Source organism: Cercospora kikuchii, assembly GCF_019650295.1.
Source record: "Cercospora kikuchii DNA, contig_00007, whole genome shotgun sequence".
Taxonomy (NCBI): Eukaryota; Fungi; Ascomycota; class Dothideomycetes; order Mycosphaerellales; family Mycosphaerellaceae; genus Cercospora; species Cercospora kikuchii.
The window spans coordinates 1,890,441-1,908,131 of NW_025408588.1; the positions used below are offsets into that span (position 1 = coordinate 1,890,441).

Genomic DNA, 17,691 nt, shown 5'->3' on the forward strand with positions numbered 1-17,691 from the left:
TGGTAGCATCCTTGCTGTTGCATGAGGTAGGCTTTCTTTCACACTTCACCTGGTAGGTCCCTCTTCACATTGCACGACTTTCCATTCCATCAAACCCAGGCTTGCGCCATGGCGGCTTTCAATACACCATGGTTCAACTCACAAGACCGCTCCTTCTTCAATTCTCTGAACAAGACCAAGATCGCGCATCTGGCAATATGCGCCGAAACAGAAGACTTTGACGAAGAAATTCTACAGGCATGGATGGACGAGGGGTTTCATTGCGCATATGTGCCGTTGCTGAATGGCGGCGAGGACTTTATCAAGCGGCTGCATACTGTTGGAGATAATTTTGGAGTCAGTGAGCAGTATGCCATTGTAGGTATGGCAGAACCTATTCTCCATTGCCTGGCTAGCATTAACACTCCTCAGCATATGGCACCGCGGCGAACCTCGCTCTTCAAGGTCACACAAAACCTAATCATCCCAAGCTGGTAGCCATCGTGGCATACTATCCCAACATAATCCCATCCGTTCACACCAAATACCCAAACAGCATCCAAGTCCTCGTCCACCTAGCAGGCACCGAAATCTCCGTAGAAAAACACCACGAAGTCCTAGGAATCCAAGGCAAACGCAACTTCGTAAAAAAACGCATCGACCCAGGCATCGGTCTCGGCGAACTTCTCAACATCGCCTTCAAAACTTACACCTACACCGGCTGCGAACCCGGGTTCGCAGAATCCGACCTCGAAGAACACGACCCCATCGCCGCCCAACTCGCCTTCGAACGAAGCCTCAAAACAATCCGCAAAGGCTTCCGCATCGAACCCGACATCGAAGCAGTCCGCGACCACCACACCTCTTACCTCCAAACAAACAACGCCTCCAAACTCCTCTCTCAAACCCGCGAAACAGCCCACGTCATCCACGCCCCCACTCTCACCGGCGGAATCGGCAGTCAAGATATTTCAGACTTTTATTCCGAATTCTTCGATCCTATACCACTCCATCAAAACCCCTCCAATGACAAGAAATCTACAGCACCAACGATAAAACTCCTCTCTCGTACAATCGGGACTTCCCGCATCGTTGACGAAATTTTCTTATCTTTTGCTCATACCTCTCCGATTACATGGCTTTTACCTGGTGTTCCGCCGACGAATCGGAAGATTGAAATTGTGATTGTTTCGATTCTCCATGTGGTGGGGACGAAGTTGGAGTCGGAGCATATTTATTGGGATCAGGCGAGTGTCTTGGTGCAGGCGGGGTTGTTGGATCCGAAGTTGGTGCCCGAGGGCATGAGGAAGAGGAAGGGCGGGAAGAATGGGGATGCTGATGGGGAAGGAAGTGGGAGTGCGGATGGTGGAGAGGGGATAGAGAGATTGCCTGTTGTGGGAGCGGAGGCGGCGAGGGCGGTCAAGCGGGGGAGTTCGAGGTATGTGAATGAATTGGTGCCGGATTGGTAGATTTTGGCTAGGTTGCTATAGGTAATGTTTTTGCAGCATGAGCTTGTGTGTGCAGCATTGGGAGAGTGTTTCATTAAAACTCAACTTCTCGATGTATCATCAAACCTCTCGTAACGGGTAACTCTTCCAGCGCTCGCTCCAATCCTGCCCATCCTCAAACGGCCAAAGCGATCGAAACGCTTCTCTGACATCACCTTGCAATTGCTCCTCTCTCAAATCATGCGAGCTCCACCCGTCGATTTCTTCAATCACAAGGCCTCTTCCAATGTCCCCTGGACTCTTCCAACAGCACGCAAGAGACTTTCCGAGCAAGTCCGAACACAGAGTCCGCAGATTGATATTCCGTCTGTACGTGCCCTTGTCAACCACGCGAACCTCAAGTCTTGCCAATGCTGAGAACCCACGCGGGCGATATCGGTTGATGTAATGGAAGATACTTAAAATCAAATCGGCATCAACGGCATGATTGAGCAAAGCGTAAGCCAATGCCGCTATCTCATCGTCGTGGATATACAGACGGCTATCATCGAGGAATCTTTCCTCCTTGTAGCCCGGTAAATTGACATAGTCTCGGCTTTCATCGTTACAGTCAAAGAACAGTCGCAGAGTCTTGAGGCGGGGAAAACATTCTGCAATAGTGCGGTATGCGCGAAGTTCGTCATCAGAGCCAAGTCGTCTCTGGGTTGGAATGGAAAGTTCTTGTACATTTGGTAAATCCAATTTTTGGATGTTGGGGCTAGCAAGTGCCATCAATTCCCCGCCGTCATGGCATGGCATAACTGTAAGTTTGCGGAGATTGTTCCCATGGATTTTCACGATCTCACTCAGAACTTCGCGTTCGAGGAGCCCAGATAAACTTAGAGTGTGCAATGCAGGAATCTTGCGTAAGAGTTTTGCTGCCAGTGCATTTAGTGTTACGATTTCTTGTTCATCGTAAGGCTCGTCCATTTCGTAACTTATGGTTAATACTAAGGTCTTCAACGAGTCCAAATTGACGTCTTCTGCCAGGTGTGCTACAAGGCTCGTCACAGACATGCCGTGTAATCTGAGATCTTCGAGAATGCCGAAGTCAATGGCTTCGGTCCAGGCTTGGAGATCGTGGAACCGGATACCTTCTTCACAGGCCAGTTCGAAAGATGTGATACCTTCGCTGGATAACATAGAAGATCTGCCCGCTCTTAGTTCTTCGCCCTGCCACTCTGGTTCCGATGCGTTTGTGTTTTCGTAGATAACCAATTCGCCAAGCAGCTCTTCTCGTTTGATGCTCACTTTGCGCAGATTCGGTGCACAGCCCGCAGCCATATATCTCACGGCTTTGAGAATGTAAGGATTGGTGCCTCTCACGTCACACAGTGTGAGACTGTGTAGATTTGGTGAAGTGGCCAGTCGCGTTTCGTGCGGATTCAGTGTAATGATAGCCGGCATGGGTCGTTGCATGAAGCTCCGCAACGCAAAAGTGCCTAATGAAAGCCTGCAACGTGCCTTGGCTTCGATTGCAGTGAGCAAACAAGGAGCTAATTGGGGCGAGCAAGAGTAATCAAGGTCGGTCAAGGCAGGAAGACGCCCGATAAAGCGGGCGACGGGCGTCCAGTAGACGTCGTGCTGGTCGCTGACCATCTCTCTGTCCGCATGATATTGCCACTTTTGCCAATTATGGAGACCGTCACCAGTTTCCATAGGTGGGTGAGATTTTGGTAGCGGGCTTCCATTTCTGAGCGTAAGCTTTAGGACAAAGCGAAAGCTTTGGTGCTTCTCTAGCAGCTTGGTCCACTGAGCAACTCGCTGGTGGAGAGCCTCGATAGTCGACAGCGGGACGTATATGGAAGCGTAGATTGCAGGCAGTGCCGCACGCCAGCAGCGCTTGCTTATCAGAGCAAATGCGCGAACATCGTTAAGAAGTGCGGCAATCTGCTGCAAAATTTCGGTAGGCAGAGTCTCCATTGATATTGAAGTGATCTGAAAACGCCGTCTGCACTGCTGGTGAGTCAGCAGCGCCAGGAAGTGAAGTTCCAATTCATAGTAATGATAAGGTTACTGCATCTGCCAAGCGGACACTAGTCCATGTGCCAAGGTGGAAGATCGCATTCGTTTTTACATTCGATGAACTACATCGCCACCTGGAAGCTCTGGTCAGCCAAGATATATATTTGTTTGGAGCCGAAGACCGAGTGTGTCTGACATCGAGATTGAGGCAACAAATCAATGAAGGAAATCGATGAAGTAGACGATGAAGCCTTTACAGGCACGCCCTTAGAACTGTTGGGTGAGTCTCCCGAGGAGTAGCGTTGAAGATCTTCAAGATCACAGCCTTGAGCAACTTCCACAGCATCACCCAAAGCACATGCAACAGCCGCTTTATATAGCCCTGCCGAGGTTCCAACACCTCTCCTGTCTGATGCTTTTTACTTGCTCTGGCAGCACTCTATGCCTTCAAATCCGAGCTCAACCGCCTCTCATCCCTCAGCTTGGTCAACAGCTCCATCGCCTTGGCAACTGGAATCAGCTCGCCCATCTTCTGTGTGGACGGGTCATCACGATTTCGAATGTTCACCGTACGTGATTCCTTCTCTTGCGCACCGACCACGAAGATGAAGTTGTATTGTGCCAGTTGTCCTGTGCGGATCTTCTTTTGCATCGTGTTACCCGTGATGTCAATATCGACGTGCATCTTTGCAGCACGGAACTCCTTCTGCAGCTCAATGACGTAGTCATTTGCAGAGGGCATGACGGGAACGATCAGGATCTGTCGAGGTGAGAGCCAGAACGGCCACTTGCCGCCGAAGTGCTCTGTCAGAATACCGATGAAGCGTTCGAAGGAGCCATAGATGGCACGATGGATCATGACTGGACGAGCGCAGCCAGGAGTGAGCTCGCGGCGGTATGATGCCTCGGGCTTCGCTGCCGTAGCAGCTGCTGCTGATACATCTCCAGTCTCAGCGGTTGGGGCCGGACGGATTGGTAGTGTCTTCTCCTCTGGCTTTGCTGCCTCTGCCGGCTTCTCGCCGTTGGCCTCCGCTTTCGGTGCAGTGGCAGTTGCGACCTCGTCCGTGCGGTACTCGAGGTTGAACTGCTGAGGCAGCTGGAAATCGAGCTGAATGGTAGCGCACTGAAACTCACGTCGGAGCGCATCAGAGATGGTGACATCGATCTTTGGGCCATAGAAGGCGCCATCGCCAGGGTTGAGCTCCCACTGGGTGCCAGTGTTTGCTTTGAACTCATCCAGTGCACTCGCCAATTGCGACTCAGCGCGCTGCCATGTAGCCTCGTCACCAAGATGGTTCTCAGGCATGGTAGACAGCTTCATCTTGAACTTGAAGCCAAACAGACCATACACAGCAGTCATGAAGTCAAAGAGGGCTTTCACTTCTTGCTCGACTTGGCTCTCCATGCAGAAAATGTGAGTGTCGTCTTGCTCGAAGCGCCGTACACGTGTAAGACCAGAAAGTGCGCCTGATGCTTCGTTTCGGTGCAGCACACCACAGTCAGCAATACGCATCGGGAGTTCTCGGTAGCTTCGCTCGCGATGGCCGAAGAGGAGACAATGTCCAGGACAGTTCATTGGCTTCAATGCCCATTGATCCTTCTCAACTTCGAAAGTAAACATGTCGTCTTGGTAGTGTTGCCAGTGACCGGATTGCTTCCAGAGCGCGGAGTTGTACATGTTTGGTGAGCCCACCTCCTGGTAGCCACGTTTCCAGTACTCGTCACGAATGAACGAGTAGAGAGCATTCTTGATGATCATGCCGTGTGGGAGGAAGAATGCTGAACCAGGTGACATTTGATGGAAGAAGAACAGCTCCTGTTCTTGACCAATCTTGCGGTGGTCGCGCTTGGCAGCCTCCTCGAGGAAGTGCTTGTGCTCTTCAAGTGCCTACGACAGTCAGTACCGGAGCCAATCAAACGTAAATTAGATATCTCACCTTCTTGTCTGGGAAAGAAACACCATAGATACGCTGCAAACTGTCGTTCTTCGCATCACCCAAGAAGTAACTGGCCGAGTTCTTCATCACCTCGAATGCCTTGATGCGTCCAGTATGCTGGACGTGGGGACCCCTGCACAGATCGATGAGTGGTCCGCATCGGTAGACAGTGGTCGATGTGCCGTCCGGGATTTTGTCCTTGATGATGTGCTGCTTGTACTTGTTGTATGAGAACATTTCGAGCAAATCCTCCTTGCTCAAGGTAAGACGTTCAAAGGGCTGTTTCTCCTTGATCGCCTTCTCTGCAATCTGCTTCAGTGGCTTGTAGTCGGCTGCGGTGACGGCTGCTTGGTCTGGAAGTGCCATTTCGTAGTAGAAGCCATCTTCGACTGGAGGACCAATGCATAGCGAGCATCCGAATCTTCGTTCACAAGCCTCTCCCAGAATGTGAGCACTGCTGTGCCAGAAGACCTTCTTGCCCTCAGGATGATCGAAGTCGAGCAGTTCCAGTTTGCAGGACTTCTCCAATGGCCGATCCAAATCCCACAGCTCTTCTCCATCTATGCGTGAAATGACTGTGCGCTCGAACAGACTCTTGCTGATATCGCGAGCGATCTGACCGGGTGTGGTCTCCCAGCTTGTGCCCTCCTTAGTCGTGCCATTGTCCAGAGTGATAGTGATGGGCTCGCGGGGCTGTTGCGCGATCCACGCATCTTGCTCAGCCTTTCGCTTGTCGAAGAGAGCATTGCGCGTGGCGAAGAAGTCTGGTGGAGGAGTGAGCTCCAGAGGGCGCGAGTCGCCGGCGTCGGCCTTTTTGTCCTTGCCCATCGTCGGTGGTGGTCTGGGAGCAGATCTAGGCGAGGGCTGGTGGTGTGAGCTGCACTTTCTCGATGCGTGGCTCGCAGTCCAGCATACGGCGGCGATGGGAAGTTTCGTTGGGCGTTGGATCGATCGACAGTAGCGGAGCAGTGTGGGAGCTCTCCGCGACAGCATACAGACGCAATGACTGTTCGCGGTGACTGCTGCTGCTCTGACTCCCTGAGCCACGAAGCGCGACACCACTCAAAAGATCAACCCGCCCGCTTTAGTTAACATCCCTGCATCGAAGCTTGGCCCCACGGATCGGCGAATCGCTCTTCCGACATTGACCTGAACAACCTCTTGGCCATCAACCTTCTCACTGCACTGCTCCACGTATACCCGTTTGGCGGTGATGAAACAACACGCCGGTTGTCACCTCGCTCGTTCGAGTGAGATTGCATCCAAGCGTCAATGCTAAGCTCTGGAGCTGCGGAGTGAGCAGCCATCATGCAGGAACGCCGCTACACTTCGATGCACTCGACTGCACCATGTTCTCCACGGCATTGCTTCACGATAACCACCAGACCCAGCGCGATCGACATAGGCAGAAGGTGGACAAAACTAGCCCTAAGGACAGAACCCCGAAAGTCACAAAGAAGAGAACTGTACGGAATGGGAAAAGCCAGGCTCTGCAGCATTCAGAGTTCGCAATCCCATGAACTCCATCTCTCATGCTGGCCACATCCCTGTATATCTGCGCTCTCTAGACCACATATCGCCGACAAATTTGCATTGATTTGGCACCGCAAGTCGTTCAAAGGTCCACCGCGCCTGGAACGGGGCCAAAGTCTCGTGCTGGTCAGACTTTACGAGCTCGTGGTTTGCGTGGCGGCCACGAGCGGAGGTACATGTACATTTGAACAAGGCTGTTGAGAACATACTTCGAGATGCTCCCTGGTAACAGGCTAGGGCATCATGATGTAGGTGGTCGGTTGGCTCGTTCCCCATCGCTCTGAACCCAAGAGGAGTGCAGTGCGCGCAACGCTGTGTGGCTCCCCCATCCGGGGATTTCATCAAGAACGAAGCTTTGCATCAAGCTCACCTGTCGTGCATTTCCCAGTCCTTCGTCTACTCCAGATTACTGATTCACCAAACGCCTACATCACCGGCACCAAATGCGTCCGCGATGCTACCGCTATATTTTGTCGCCGTGGTGGCAGCAGTGGTGATGGGGATTGAGCTGCAGCCGAACATTACATTCAATCAGGCCATGGGACTACTCGCTACGATGCCACCCTGCGGAGTAGGTGCCGTACCTGTACCGTTGGAACGGATGCTGATGAGTCTCAGTCGAATTGTCTGCTCCAGAATATCCAGCAATCCGACTGTGCACTGCAAGATCTGAAGTGCTCCTGCAACAGCGCCAGACTCAACTACGACGCCCAGGTTTGCGTGCTCGGGCACTGCAGCATCAAACAAGCCCTCAGTGAGAAGTTGCGCGAACTGAATCACCAATGAACGGTATCTGATGGTAGCGATAGCCACGAAGAAGATTAGCGCGAGGATATGCAACGAACCCATCCGAAGCCGACAGTATACCGTACACTATGCCATCATTGGGTTCTCTCTGATGACTGGCGCATATGTTCTGCGCATGATACCAAAGATGCAGTTGGCATTTAACAAACGCAATCTGACACAACTCTGGTACACAATCTTTCACACCGAGTCTTGCCTACCGAAATGTTCGGCCGCTGATTCTCGACGCTTGTACTAGGTGGGACGACATGGCCATCTCCTTCTCAATGTTGATGCAAATACCTGCCATTACGATTGCACTCCTCATCACGAAAGCTGGGCTGGGCAAAGACGTCTGGGAAATCCCATTCCCTAACATCACCTGGATCCTGAAGCTAAACTATGTTGGCTCCATCATCTACACGTCTACCTTGGGGTTTATCAAGATCTCTCTGCTCCTGACCTACCTTCGCGTCTTTCCAAGTCAAGGGTTCCAACGCTGGGTCTACTTCTGGCTGGTTATTAACTTTTGCTTCGTCCTCGCGGTAGTTTTACTCTTTGCTACTGGTTGTCAGCCAACTTCGCATTACTGGTGAGCCGGCGCGATACAATTGGCCCTGAGCTAACGTTCATGCTTATTGAGATACAGGCACAGATGGGATCTTGAACACAAGGGACACTGCGCAGACATCAATGCGGGAGCCTGGTCCGTCGCTGCCATAAACATGGCACTTGATTTCATCATCCTGTTTCTTCCGATGCGCCAGTTGTGGGCATTACAGCTCAACAAACGGAAGAAATTCATGTTGTTCTTCATGTTTGGTCTTGGAGGCTTCGCCTCGATCGTCAGCATCTTGCGACTACACGGCATTCTCAAATACGCCCAGTCAAAGAACCTGACATGGGACAGCGTTCCGACATCGTATTGGTCGAGAATGGAGTAAGTGCAGGCCGAGTCTGAAGCATTTTTCGAGCAGCTGACAGATTCCTTTTCCGTAGGGTACACGCGGCCTTCATCTGCGCATGCTTGCCGGCGATATACGTATACCTGGTAAGCTCATCTCCGGAAGCAGAAGGCAGTCACATGATAAGTTTCGCTGACGTAGCACGCTTTGTAGCGACGATTCTGGACGAAGACCGTAACAAGCGTTACTGGTAGTAGCAACAAGAACAGCAGAGACAAACCTATGTCAGACTGGATGGCATCCATTGATCGCCACGTGCGCGACAGGCATTGGAAGTTCAATAGTGTATCGCGAACACGACTCCCTACCGTTGGCGAAAGCGAGGAGGAACTGCCAGAAATACCGAAGAAGTATGTCTGCAACACAATTGTTAAGAACAACTTGTGGGTTGACACCAGCTGACTTTGACCTTTTCTTGTGACGCAGATATAGAAATGATTCGGCCCAACAAAATTACGAGGAACGCGACGACGATCAAATAGAGCAAATTAATGTCATGGGAGGGAAGCATGAACCGACTACGACGAAAGATTGGGCATAAGTATCGTCGTTGATCGATGACTGTGGGTGGGCATGGGAAGGGAGGAGTCCTCTTTTGCTTAAGGGCTGGTTGAAGGGTGGTCTTTGGGCGCATATCATTATTGCTGGGGCATGAACTGGATCGATCACCACCTCGAAAAGCAATACGTATGTAATGTATAACGAGGACTGGTCTTACTGTACAATGAAGAGAATAATGGCTTACTGTCCAATGGGGTTGCTCTATTGGAGCTAAGCGGAATCACATGTTCCCTTTGACACGCAATCTGCTATGCTGTTCTGGTATAGGCGAGCAAACGTTTTTGCAGCATGACGTGGAGCCAGCTTGCTCTTGCTCTCTCGCGGAATCTGCAAGCAGGAAGGTCCCACGGGAGACGAATCGCGCCAAGACAACCCAATGTCTTGAGCTTTCCGCTTCACATCCGCTATCTTCCTTTCCATTTCCTACATGAACCAAAAGTTACATCTCTCATTTATCTCCCATGTCTGCAGGGAAGACCTGATGGGCGTACGTCGCTGTGTGTTTTCGACGCATTGCAAATCCCTGACGGTACATTTCGACCTCCACAGGAAGACAGCAGCATCTGACATCCACCCGCCATGAGAGGAGGGATATAAACACATTCGATCGAGCAGCTTCAGCCGAATGCATTTTGCTGCGACGAGCAGGTGCATGGCATGGCCACTGGCAGAAGGAACACATCATCGGGTGGTGTATACTGCCGCGCGCCACCTCACAGGCTCACACGCGTCTCTGGACCAACGACGCTGCACAGCCTGCACCATGTGCAGCTCATCATCATCCGAGAAGAACAATACCACAAACATGGAAAAAGAACCCAGCTGAACGGCAGATCGTGACGAGACGTCGTCTACGCGGCGCCTCCTCCACATTTGTCGCGTGTTTCTCCACGATCTCATTCCTTCTTGAAAGCTTAATGACGAAAGTGTGGTAGCTCGTCCCCGTTGCGATGGCCGAATGGTTCGCGCTACGCCATCCCAAAAGCATGGAGAGCCACTATTGCCGAGCTCCAATTAGCTCGTCACTCGCGATCGGGAGCTCGTGATGTTCGGAAAGAATGCAAATAGCCAGGCAAGAAGGCTGGCAATAGAGAAAGACCATCAGCCTGGTTGTTGTCAAGCTCTATGGTATCTTCGACAAGTACAGTACGTACAAGAGACAAGCTTTGAGATTGTGAAGAAGACCGCCTACGCGATTCGTGGATCTGGCATATGTTAAAAGTACCTCGATCAGAGGGATCACAAGAGCCGCAGCTGCTCACATGGTGACTTTGTTGCTGCAGGACCAATAGCAACGGGCCAATGGCGCTCAAGACAAATGCCAAGGCAGCTGGGCCAGACTCTTGATGGCTCCTCATCTATAACGGCAACCACCTACATCACTAACCGCAAGCTAGTGCTCTAGCTATGCCCTCGGTAGCGCCAACGGCACGAAAGATGACTTCTCTCGTGGAAGCCCAATTTCCCCAGATTCCCTGGACTCATCTCGTTCCTTGCGGCTCTTCTTCCTACCGTTGCACTGATTGAATTGGGAACTTTTTCAACAGAGAGAGGGAGAAGTAGACATTGTGCAACAACAGCCATTCAGTAGCTTGACATACAATCATCAAAGTCAGCTACCATGTCGTCGGACGCGAAAGATCTCGAGAGAGGCCCTGCCGCCCCTGACCACGACGTGGACTATGCCAAACATCATGAAGACAGCAACGGCAACGGATCAAGCGATGTTGCTAGCCTGCGTCGAGTGTAAGTCAACAATCAGCCTTTGACGCGCTCTCTCCAACTCGCGTGGAACACGGCGCATCGGTCGATCGGAAAACATCGAAATGCATCACTGACAGATGTCTTCATCAGTCTTACAAGCAAATCTATCACAGACGAACAATTCGAACGCCTTTTCCTGTCTCCACGCAATGTGAAGGCTTCGCCTCTCAAGGGCTTTGCCAATCCCACTCCTCTCGCCATTATGGGTTTCTCCGTTGGCCTGACACCTCTGTCCGCAGCTTTGTTGGGCTGGCGAGGAGCCGGTGGAGCAGCACAGTCTAGCGTGGGAGCAACTCTGTGGTTCGGCGGCTTCTTGCTGATTTTGGCTGGATTGGGAGAATTTCTCTTGTAAGTTGCAATTTCCAAGCACCCTGGTGGCTTCAACGAAAACTTCGGAGCGACGCAGAATCTCGAACAACAACATGACTGACACCTTCAACCAGGGGCAACACTTTCCCTTTCCTCGTCTTCATGGGCTACGGAGCTCATTTCCTGACATTCGGAACGACCTTCATCCCATACTTCAATGCCGTCTCCGCCTACACCTCAGGCAACCCGTATATCGGAGAGATGAACCAGCAGCAAACTGCCGCATTTGCCAATAGCTACGGTGAGTCCTTCCACACCCTCTGCCGGCCCTTCTCTCGCTCAAGATAACCATATCCTGACTAATTGATGACAGGCTTCTACCCGCTCTCCCTTGGCATCCTGTCCTTCATCTTCCTCCTCTGCTCTCTCCGAACCAACCTGGTCTTCTTCCTCATCTTCGTCGCTGCCACCTGCGGATTCGGCTTCGCAACTGCTTCCTTCTTCTACGCTGGAATCGGAAGCATGGCACAGTCGAGCCAGTTCCTTGTTGCGACAGGTGCTGCTTTCTGGGCTGCGGCTATGTTGGGTTGGTATCTGTTGCTGTCGATTATGATCGAGACTATGGAGTTGCCACTTCCGGCTCTGCCTGTTGTGGATTTGAGCAACCGCATCAAGGCTAAGAAGCCAAAGGCCGAGAAGGGGGTTTAGGCGACAAGATGAATGGCTGTTTGGTCAGGTCCCAGAAGAGAAGGATGATGATTTGAGATGATGAGCTTGTAAAGAATGAATGAGATGCATTGTATATAGTAATGTCGAACAGTCCTACCTACTGCTATTCAGACAGACTTCAGCATCCGTTGAGCCACCACGAGGCGACACATTCGGCGTCCATTGTTTCTCCTCCTCAGTCCATATCCACTTCTGCGATCGAATTAGGTCTCCGATTTACTTATTCGCAATAAAAGATGATTGTTGTGCTACCCTCGGTGTTCAGCAATTGCAAAAGCAATACAACGATAGCGACGATGATTACCTGTTTTACATACCCCGTTCCATTCCAATCTACTCCCACTCTCGGACCAAGATCAAGTCAGTAGAGAATCAGATCGATCCTAGAGACTGGGAGTGAAGGCTAGCTAAATCACAGAAGAAGAAGAAAAAATTCAAAGACAAAACATCATCTGGGAACCAGCAATAGCAGAAGTGACAGCAGTCCTAATCGTCCTTTTTACTTATCTGTGTTTATGTTTTGCATGAAGCTTCTGTCCACTAGAAGACAAGAAAGCTTGTAAGTATGTGAATGAGCCAGTTCTCGTCACAGTCCTCACTCGCTCGCCCACTCGCCCGCTCGAACGAATGAACTGAACTGAACTCGACTCTTTTCAAGAGCTCGTAAAGTTAATGATGCGAGAGCGACGGAAGCACATATGGGAAGAGAAGAAGAAGAAAGACGAAGCGAGCGGGAGTTGAATAAAGTGACCGCACATTCGGTTGAGCAAAGCTTCGAATTGTGCCTGTTGAAGTAGAACGAAACCATAAAAAGAAAGGTAGTGTTACGAAGTCGCGTATCGTCGCATGTTATCGGGGGGCACTAAGGGACCCTCTCTCGTATTGTCGGGCAAAAGAGGATACAAAACTATCTACACTATCGAATGGTACTATATAGGGGCTAGTATACAGGGTCTGGGGTCCCGGGTATATAGGAACCAATATACATGACTCACAGCAGGGCCCAGTGGAGTGTCAGTTCACAACACTCCCCTTGACAGTGCACTGGGGCTGTTCAATCCACCTCCTCATCCCAATCATCATCCTGATCATGTGCAACTAGGGCCAAGGCCTTTGAGTCTGAGATCTTGTTCTCAGAGACCACCTTTATTATTCCTTGGGCCATTTCCAAGTATGGGCAGATTGAAACATAGTGCCCAGCTTGATTGCATAGCTTGCATCTCAGTCCTTGTCTGTCAGACATCTTGCTGTCTGATCTTCTTCCTCTGTGAGATGATGATCCTCTTGATGATGCAGCTCGGGCTGCAAAGGCCACAGGTGTGCTGCCTGCAGGCATGCTCACCTCTTTCTCCTGAAGGATTGAGAGTATGCTTTCAGGTGACAGTGAGGGTTGACCATCTATTGCATCTCTGATGGTAGACCATTGTTCTGGAAGCCCAGACAAGAGTACCTGTGCTCTTGCCTTTGGGTTTATGGCAGCAGCCATTTCAGGTTGGGCAACTTTGATCCTTTTGCCAAGTGCCTGAAGGTGTGTCCATGCTCCATCAATGCTCATGTCCTCTGCCTTTTGGAAACTGAAGTACTGCTTCAGAAGTTTCCTTCCTGTAGCTTGGTTGTCTGCATACTTCTTCTTCAGCTCTTGCCAAACCTCCTTTGCAGTTTGGAGTTCTGAGACCAGCTCTTCATCATCCTCCCCTATGCACAAAGATATCCACCAGATTGCTTTGTACTGTGACTTTGGGGTGATGGGTGTGTGTGTCTCATGGGAGATTGTGTGATACAGGTCTTCTCCCCTCAAGAAGATTTCCATCCTTCTGAACCATCCTTCTGCATTGTCCTTGCATAGGATTGGGCATGGTCTTTTCTGAAGTCCGGAGGATTTGTCTTGAGTATCCATTGTAGTCTTGTAGAATTAGTATTGGGTCAGATGGAAAGTTGTCCTTCTGTCCCAAGGAGAATCAAAGCGGGGAAAAGTCAAATGATTGCAGGGTTCTTCCTATACATGGGTCACCCTCTGTCCCTCCTCAGATTAGAGCCTCCTGTTGGAATGATCCGGCCATCAAGCAGCCGTGCTTTCCTGCTGGCATATGGGAATCAAGGGAGCATACCACTTTGGCACCCTCCAGCTCAGGACTTCCTGTAGCTATCCCATAAGACAAAGGTAGGTTCATGACTCCTCTTGATCCTGGATTCACCATTGGCCTCCAGAGGTAGTGAGAGGTTCAGGCAGTCTCTGAAGTGTTATGAGCCATCAGCAGTCCATGTCAGAACTGCCTTGCAACTGCTTCCTCCCTGAACATAACATATCTGGTATAAACCAAGCCTTTGGTTACTGCAAGATCTTCCTTTGAGAGTTGGCAAGTTCTCCCAGCACCAGAGATAAGGTACTAATCCAGACAGCTTGGGGTGCAGTCTCTGAAGTGTTATTCTGCCAACAGCAGGTTTGGTGTACTGCAGGTTGCTGTTACACTTTCTGCAGCCCTCTGTTGCAACATCCTCTCCCCTTGTTGTCTGTCTTGGTGTCCTCACTCTAACTATCATTCCTCAATGCTCTTCTCTCTTCTGCATTTGGTCTCAGCTGCAGGTGGGCTGGCTGCAATTCTGCATGCAGCTGCACCGCTGTTTTCAGTCCCTCAGCTAGGGTCCATGGGGTCCTACACCCAGTTGCAATCTGGGACTCATGTTTAACCATGGAAAGGGTTTTGCTCCTTCTTTATACAGGGGCACATTGTCCTTTGTCCCTGAGCACAGAGGGCACAGTCCTTCCTCTGTGTGCCTGTCTTCACCCGCAGGCTCCTGGCGCAGTCTCTGCTGCTACTGTCCCTGTTTATACAGCCACAGCTCGGGCTGTTTCCTTGCTCTTCTAGCTCGGTGTCTCGCTGTTGCCAATAGCGTTCCTGTTGTCCTGCCTTCGGCTTCCGTACTCTGTCGGTGAACCGCGCCTCGCCTTCTATCGGAGCTTGGAATACAATAGCGCTAACCCGGGCTCATAACCTGTTACGAAGTCGCGTATCGTCGCATGTTATCGGGGGGCACTAAGGGACCCTCTCTCGTATTGTCGGGCAAAAGAGGATACAAAACTATCTACACTATCGAATGGTACTATATAGGGGCTAGTATACAGGGTCTGGGGTCCCGGGTATATAGGAACCAATATACATGACTCACAGCAGGGCCCAGTGGAGTGTCAGTTCACAACAGGTAGTCTTGTTTCCCTCATATATGATGCCTCAAATTTCAATCTCCGTCTTACGCCAAGGATGCTCTCATATCACTATGGTAATAATGCTGCTGCTGTCAGCTGATATAAAATCACGGAGTCCATTCGTCCCCAACTGACGGCATAACTCCCCACACAGCAGCGACCACTTGCAATACCAAACTCTCAACACTTCGCTTGCTCAAAAGGGGCAAAAAGTCATAAGACTCAAACCCATGACACGTGAATAAGAGTGCGACATGAAAAATTATCAAAAGAGTAATTTTGCTCGCTGTTTTTGCATTGAAAAAAGTTCTATGATGATGATGATGATGATGAGTGAGTCGCCTCCATTCTATTTCAAGAAAAGTCGTTGAAGATAAAACCACAGTAGTTATTTGAGCATTGGCTCCCCATTTCCGTTTCTCCATTCCGCTTTCCCATTTGTTCCCAAGCTAATCTTAGTCCCGTCCGTTGATCGAGAGTTCAGTCACACACACAGTCAGAGAGAGGTCAAGAGGTAAAGAGAGAGTCTTATAGAGTCGTCAAAAAGGTACATGACAGGGTCTTTTGCCACTGCCACCGACGCTTAGAACACTCGCTCGCTTTTGCTTCTTCGACAGCCTTTTGCGCTGTGGTGATGAGCGGCGAGGAGTGTCTGGGTCGGTAGTGGTAGTGGTGTTGTTGGTAGTAGTGTTTGGTATTGTCGGAGGTGACGTCTCGGATGGCGACTAGCTCGAATCCGGGTTGGCCACTCGCAATATCCTCCTTGAGTAGTCCTGGTTGTCTGCCAGACTGCCGCAGCTGTTCTTTCGTGCGCCTGCTTCAGGGTCTAGCCTCGTGTCACTCATGTGGCTGTAGCCAGTGCTGGGCGGTTTCCGTTCATTGGCGCCACGCATGAAATCGCTAACTGCAGTGCGTTGCCTGTACTCTTCTTCTGCCTCCTTTCGCTTCTTCTGTCGGATCCAGTAGAGCAGACCACCTACGGCGGCTGCAAGTCCAACGACACCCACCACGACACCGGCTGCGATACCAGCAGTATTGGAGCCTCCACCGCCGCCGCCGCTTGATGAGCTGCTCGAGGTGGTACCATCTGAGGATGGCGCGACAGTGACGACGACAGTCTTGCCAGGTGAGATGTTCGTGACCAGGGATGGAGTTGCTTCGGTGCTCGAGCCTCCTTTACTTGAGCTGCTTGAGCCTCCGCCTTCTTTGGGTACAGTGGTGCCGTCGGTGAGATAAACAGAAAAGAAACCATCACCACCACCTGCGAGATGTTAGTCTTGCCCTTGCACACGTCTCCTGGTCATACATACAGCTGTCTTGGCCGTAGCCAGTACATGGCGTATCACACTTCGAGTCCTCCACTTTATCGCTGTCTGCGGGGATTTCGCTACCGCACCAGCAGTCGTTGCCGTTTGTGGTAGCCATGGCGCCTGAATTCTGGTTGGAACATTGTTCGCTACAGTATCCAGAAGACTGGTATGTGTATGTGCCAACACTTTCCATGTTGGCTGCTGAGCTATAACATCCTTGGTACACGGCGCTCGCGCGCTTTTCCAACTTTGCTTCGGGAGCAGGTTGTGCTATTTGTGCCATGGCGGAGAGTGTGAGTAGTGAAAGGAGAGTCCATGTTCGAGTGGCTCGTGCGGTGCGCGAGAGAGAAGGCATGGTGGCGGTAATCGGTAATTATTACGGAAGCGAGGTCTGAAAACCTGCTCTGTTGAAAGTCAGCACTGGAGGTTGTCACGACGGAGCGGCTGGTGTGAATGGGGGTAGAGGTGTGGTTATGCCGGAGGTGCAAGAGTATTTCGAGGGGCGGTGGGTGGCAGTGGTGAATCGCACCTTTGTTTGCGGCTGCCAGCAGCGCAAGCGTGACTCGCTATAGGATGGGGGTGGAGAAAGAAAGGCGATGGAAGATGACGCCTTTCGCCCTTTCAGTCGTCGTTCGTGGCCGTCGTCGTCAGAGTCGTGTCGGTCGGAGCGCGGTACTCCCTCAGGCCGTGATCATGCCACGCGGGCGAGGATGGGAGAGAGTGTGTCGGCGGTCGACAGCGCGTTTCGAGGGCGATGCGCGGTGTCGCTTGCTGGAGCAAGTGAGGCCAATGGATGTGGTGGTGCCGGATGGGAGCGTGACCCGGACGAGTGGAATGCGGCGGGATTTCGCGTTGCACGTCGTGCGAGTGAGCGAGCGATGCAGAGCAGGCGTCCAGCAGTCCCCTTTCCCTCGTCGTTGCGGTACTCGTCGGCCGTTGCAGTGCTCGGCGGCGCGGTGGTGGTCGAGTGGCTGCGCGGCGGTCGGGCGTGTGAGGCGGTCGTTTGGTGCTGGCAACGCCGACTCAACGCACGCAAATGGGGGAACGACCGGACAGCGCACGGAGTCGGAGACGGTCGTGGGCAATGGGGATGGTGGTGTGGTGGTGTGAATGTGAGGTATGAAAGAGCGTGGTGGGTGTGGTAGAACGAGTGTGAGTGAG

The 17,691-nt window shown here is 51.5% G+C and overlaps 6 protein-coding genes across 8 annotated transcripts; 3 read left to right on the forward strand and 3 right to left on the reverse strand.

Annotated features, from left to right (window-relative positions):
• Positions 1 to 108: 108 nt before the first annotated feature.
• On the forward strand, positions 109 to 1,448 carry CKM354_001083600 (uncharacterized protein; the record flags this gene model as incomplete). The annotated part of the gene is made up of 2 exons (XM_044806303.1): positions 109 to 361; positions 412 to 1,448. 2 exons carry the CDS (start codon positions 109 to 111, stop codon positions 1,446 to 1,448), a joined length of 1,290 nt encoding a protein of 429 aa, XP_044662238.1.
• A 99-nt stretch (positions 1,449 to 1,547) lies between these two features.
• CKM354_001083700 (uncharacterized protein) lies at positions 1,548 to 3,389 on the reverse strand (the record flags this gene model as incomplete). Of its 2 annotated transcripts, none has more annotated exons than XM_044806304.1 (1): positions 1,548 to 3,389. In XM_044806304.1, one exon carries the CDS (start codon positions 3,387 to 3,389, stop codon positions 1,548 to 1,550), a length of 1,842 nt encoding a protein of 613 aa, XP_044662239.1. The 2 variants fall into 2 exon arrangements, with proteins under 2 accessions (XP_044662239.1, XP_044662240.1); XM_044806305.1 differs by having other exon boundaries at positions 1,548 to 3,065.
• A 481-nt stretch (positions 3,390 to 3,870) lies between these two features.
• Positions 3,871 to 6,196, reverse strand: CKM354_001083800 (threonine--tRNA ligase THS1; the record flags this gene model as incomplete). Its single annotated transcript, XM_044806306.1, has 2 exons — positions 3,871 to 5,319; positions 5,369 to 6,196. 2 exons carry the CDS (start codon positions 6,194 to 6,196, stop codon positions 3,871 to 3,873), a joined length of 2,277 nt encoding a protein of 758 aa, XP_044662241.1.
• A 1,243-nt stretch (positions 6,197 to 7,439) lies between these two features.
• Positions 7,440 to 9,193, forward strand: CKM354_001083900 (uncharacterized protein; the record flags this gene model as incomplete). 2 transcript variants are annotated; one of them, XM_044806307.1, is made up of 8 exons in its annotated part: positions 7,440 to 7,472; positions 7,520 to 7,655; positions 7,705 to 7,876; positions 7,947 to 8,279; positions 8,337 to 8,627; positions 8,687 to 8,738; positions 8,806 to 9,035; positions 9,079 to 9,193. In XM_044806307.1, the coding sequence occupies 8 exons, from the start codon at positions 7,440 to 7,442 to the stop codon at positions 9,191 to 9,193; spliced, it is 1,362 nt and encodes a 453-aa protein (XP_044662242.1). The 2 variants fall into 2 exon arrangements, with proteins under 2 accessions (XP_044662242.1, XP_044662243.1); XM_044806308.1 differs by having other exon boundaries at positions 7,711 to 7,876.
• A 1,641-nt stretch (positions 9,194 to 10,834) lies between these two features.
• Positions 10,835 to 11,994, forward strand: CKM354_001084000 (uncharacterized protein; the record flags this gene model as incomplete). Its single annotated transcript, XM_044806309.1, has 4 exons — positions 10,835 to 10,959; positions 11,068 to 11,325; positions 11,421 to 11,587; positions 11,660 to 11,994. The coding sequence occupies 4 exons, from the start codon at positions 10,835 to 10,837 to the stop codon at positions 11,992 to 11,994; spliced, it is 885 nt and encodes a 294-aa protein (XP_044662244.1).
• Positions 11,995 to 15,945: 3,951 nt separating this feature from the next.
• On the reverse strand, positions 15,946 to 16,885 carry CKM354_001084100 (uncharacterized protein; the record flags this gene model as incomplete). The annotated part of the gene is made up of 2 exons (XM_044806310.1): positions 15,946 to 16,481; positions 16,531 to 16,885. 2 exons carry the CDS (start codon positions 16,883 to 16,885, stop codon positions 15,946 to 15,948), a joined length of 891 nt encoding a protein of 296 aa, XP_044662245.1.
• Positions 16,886 to 17,691: the final 806 nt, after the last annotated feature.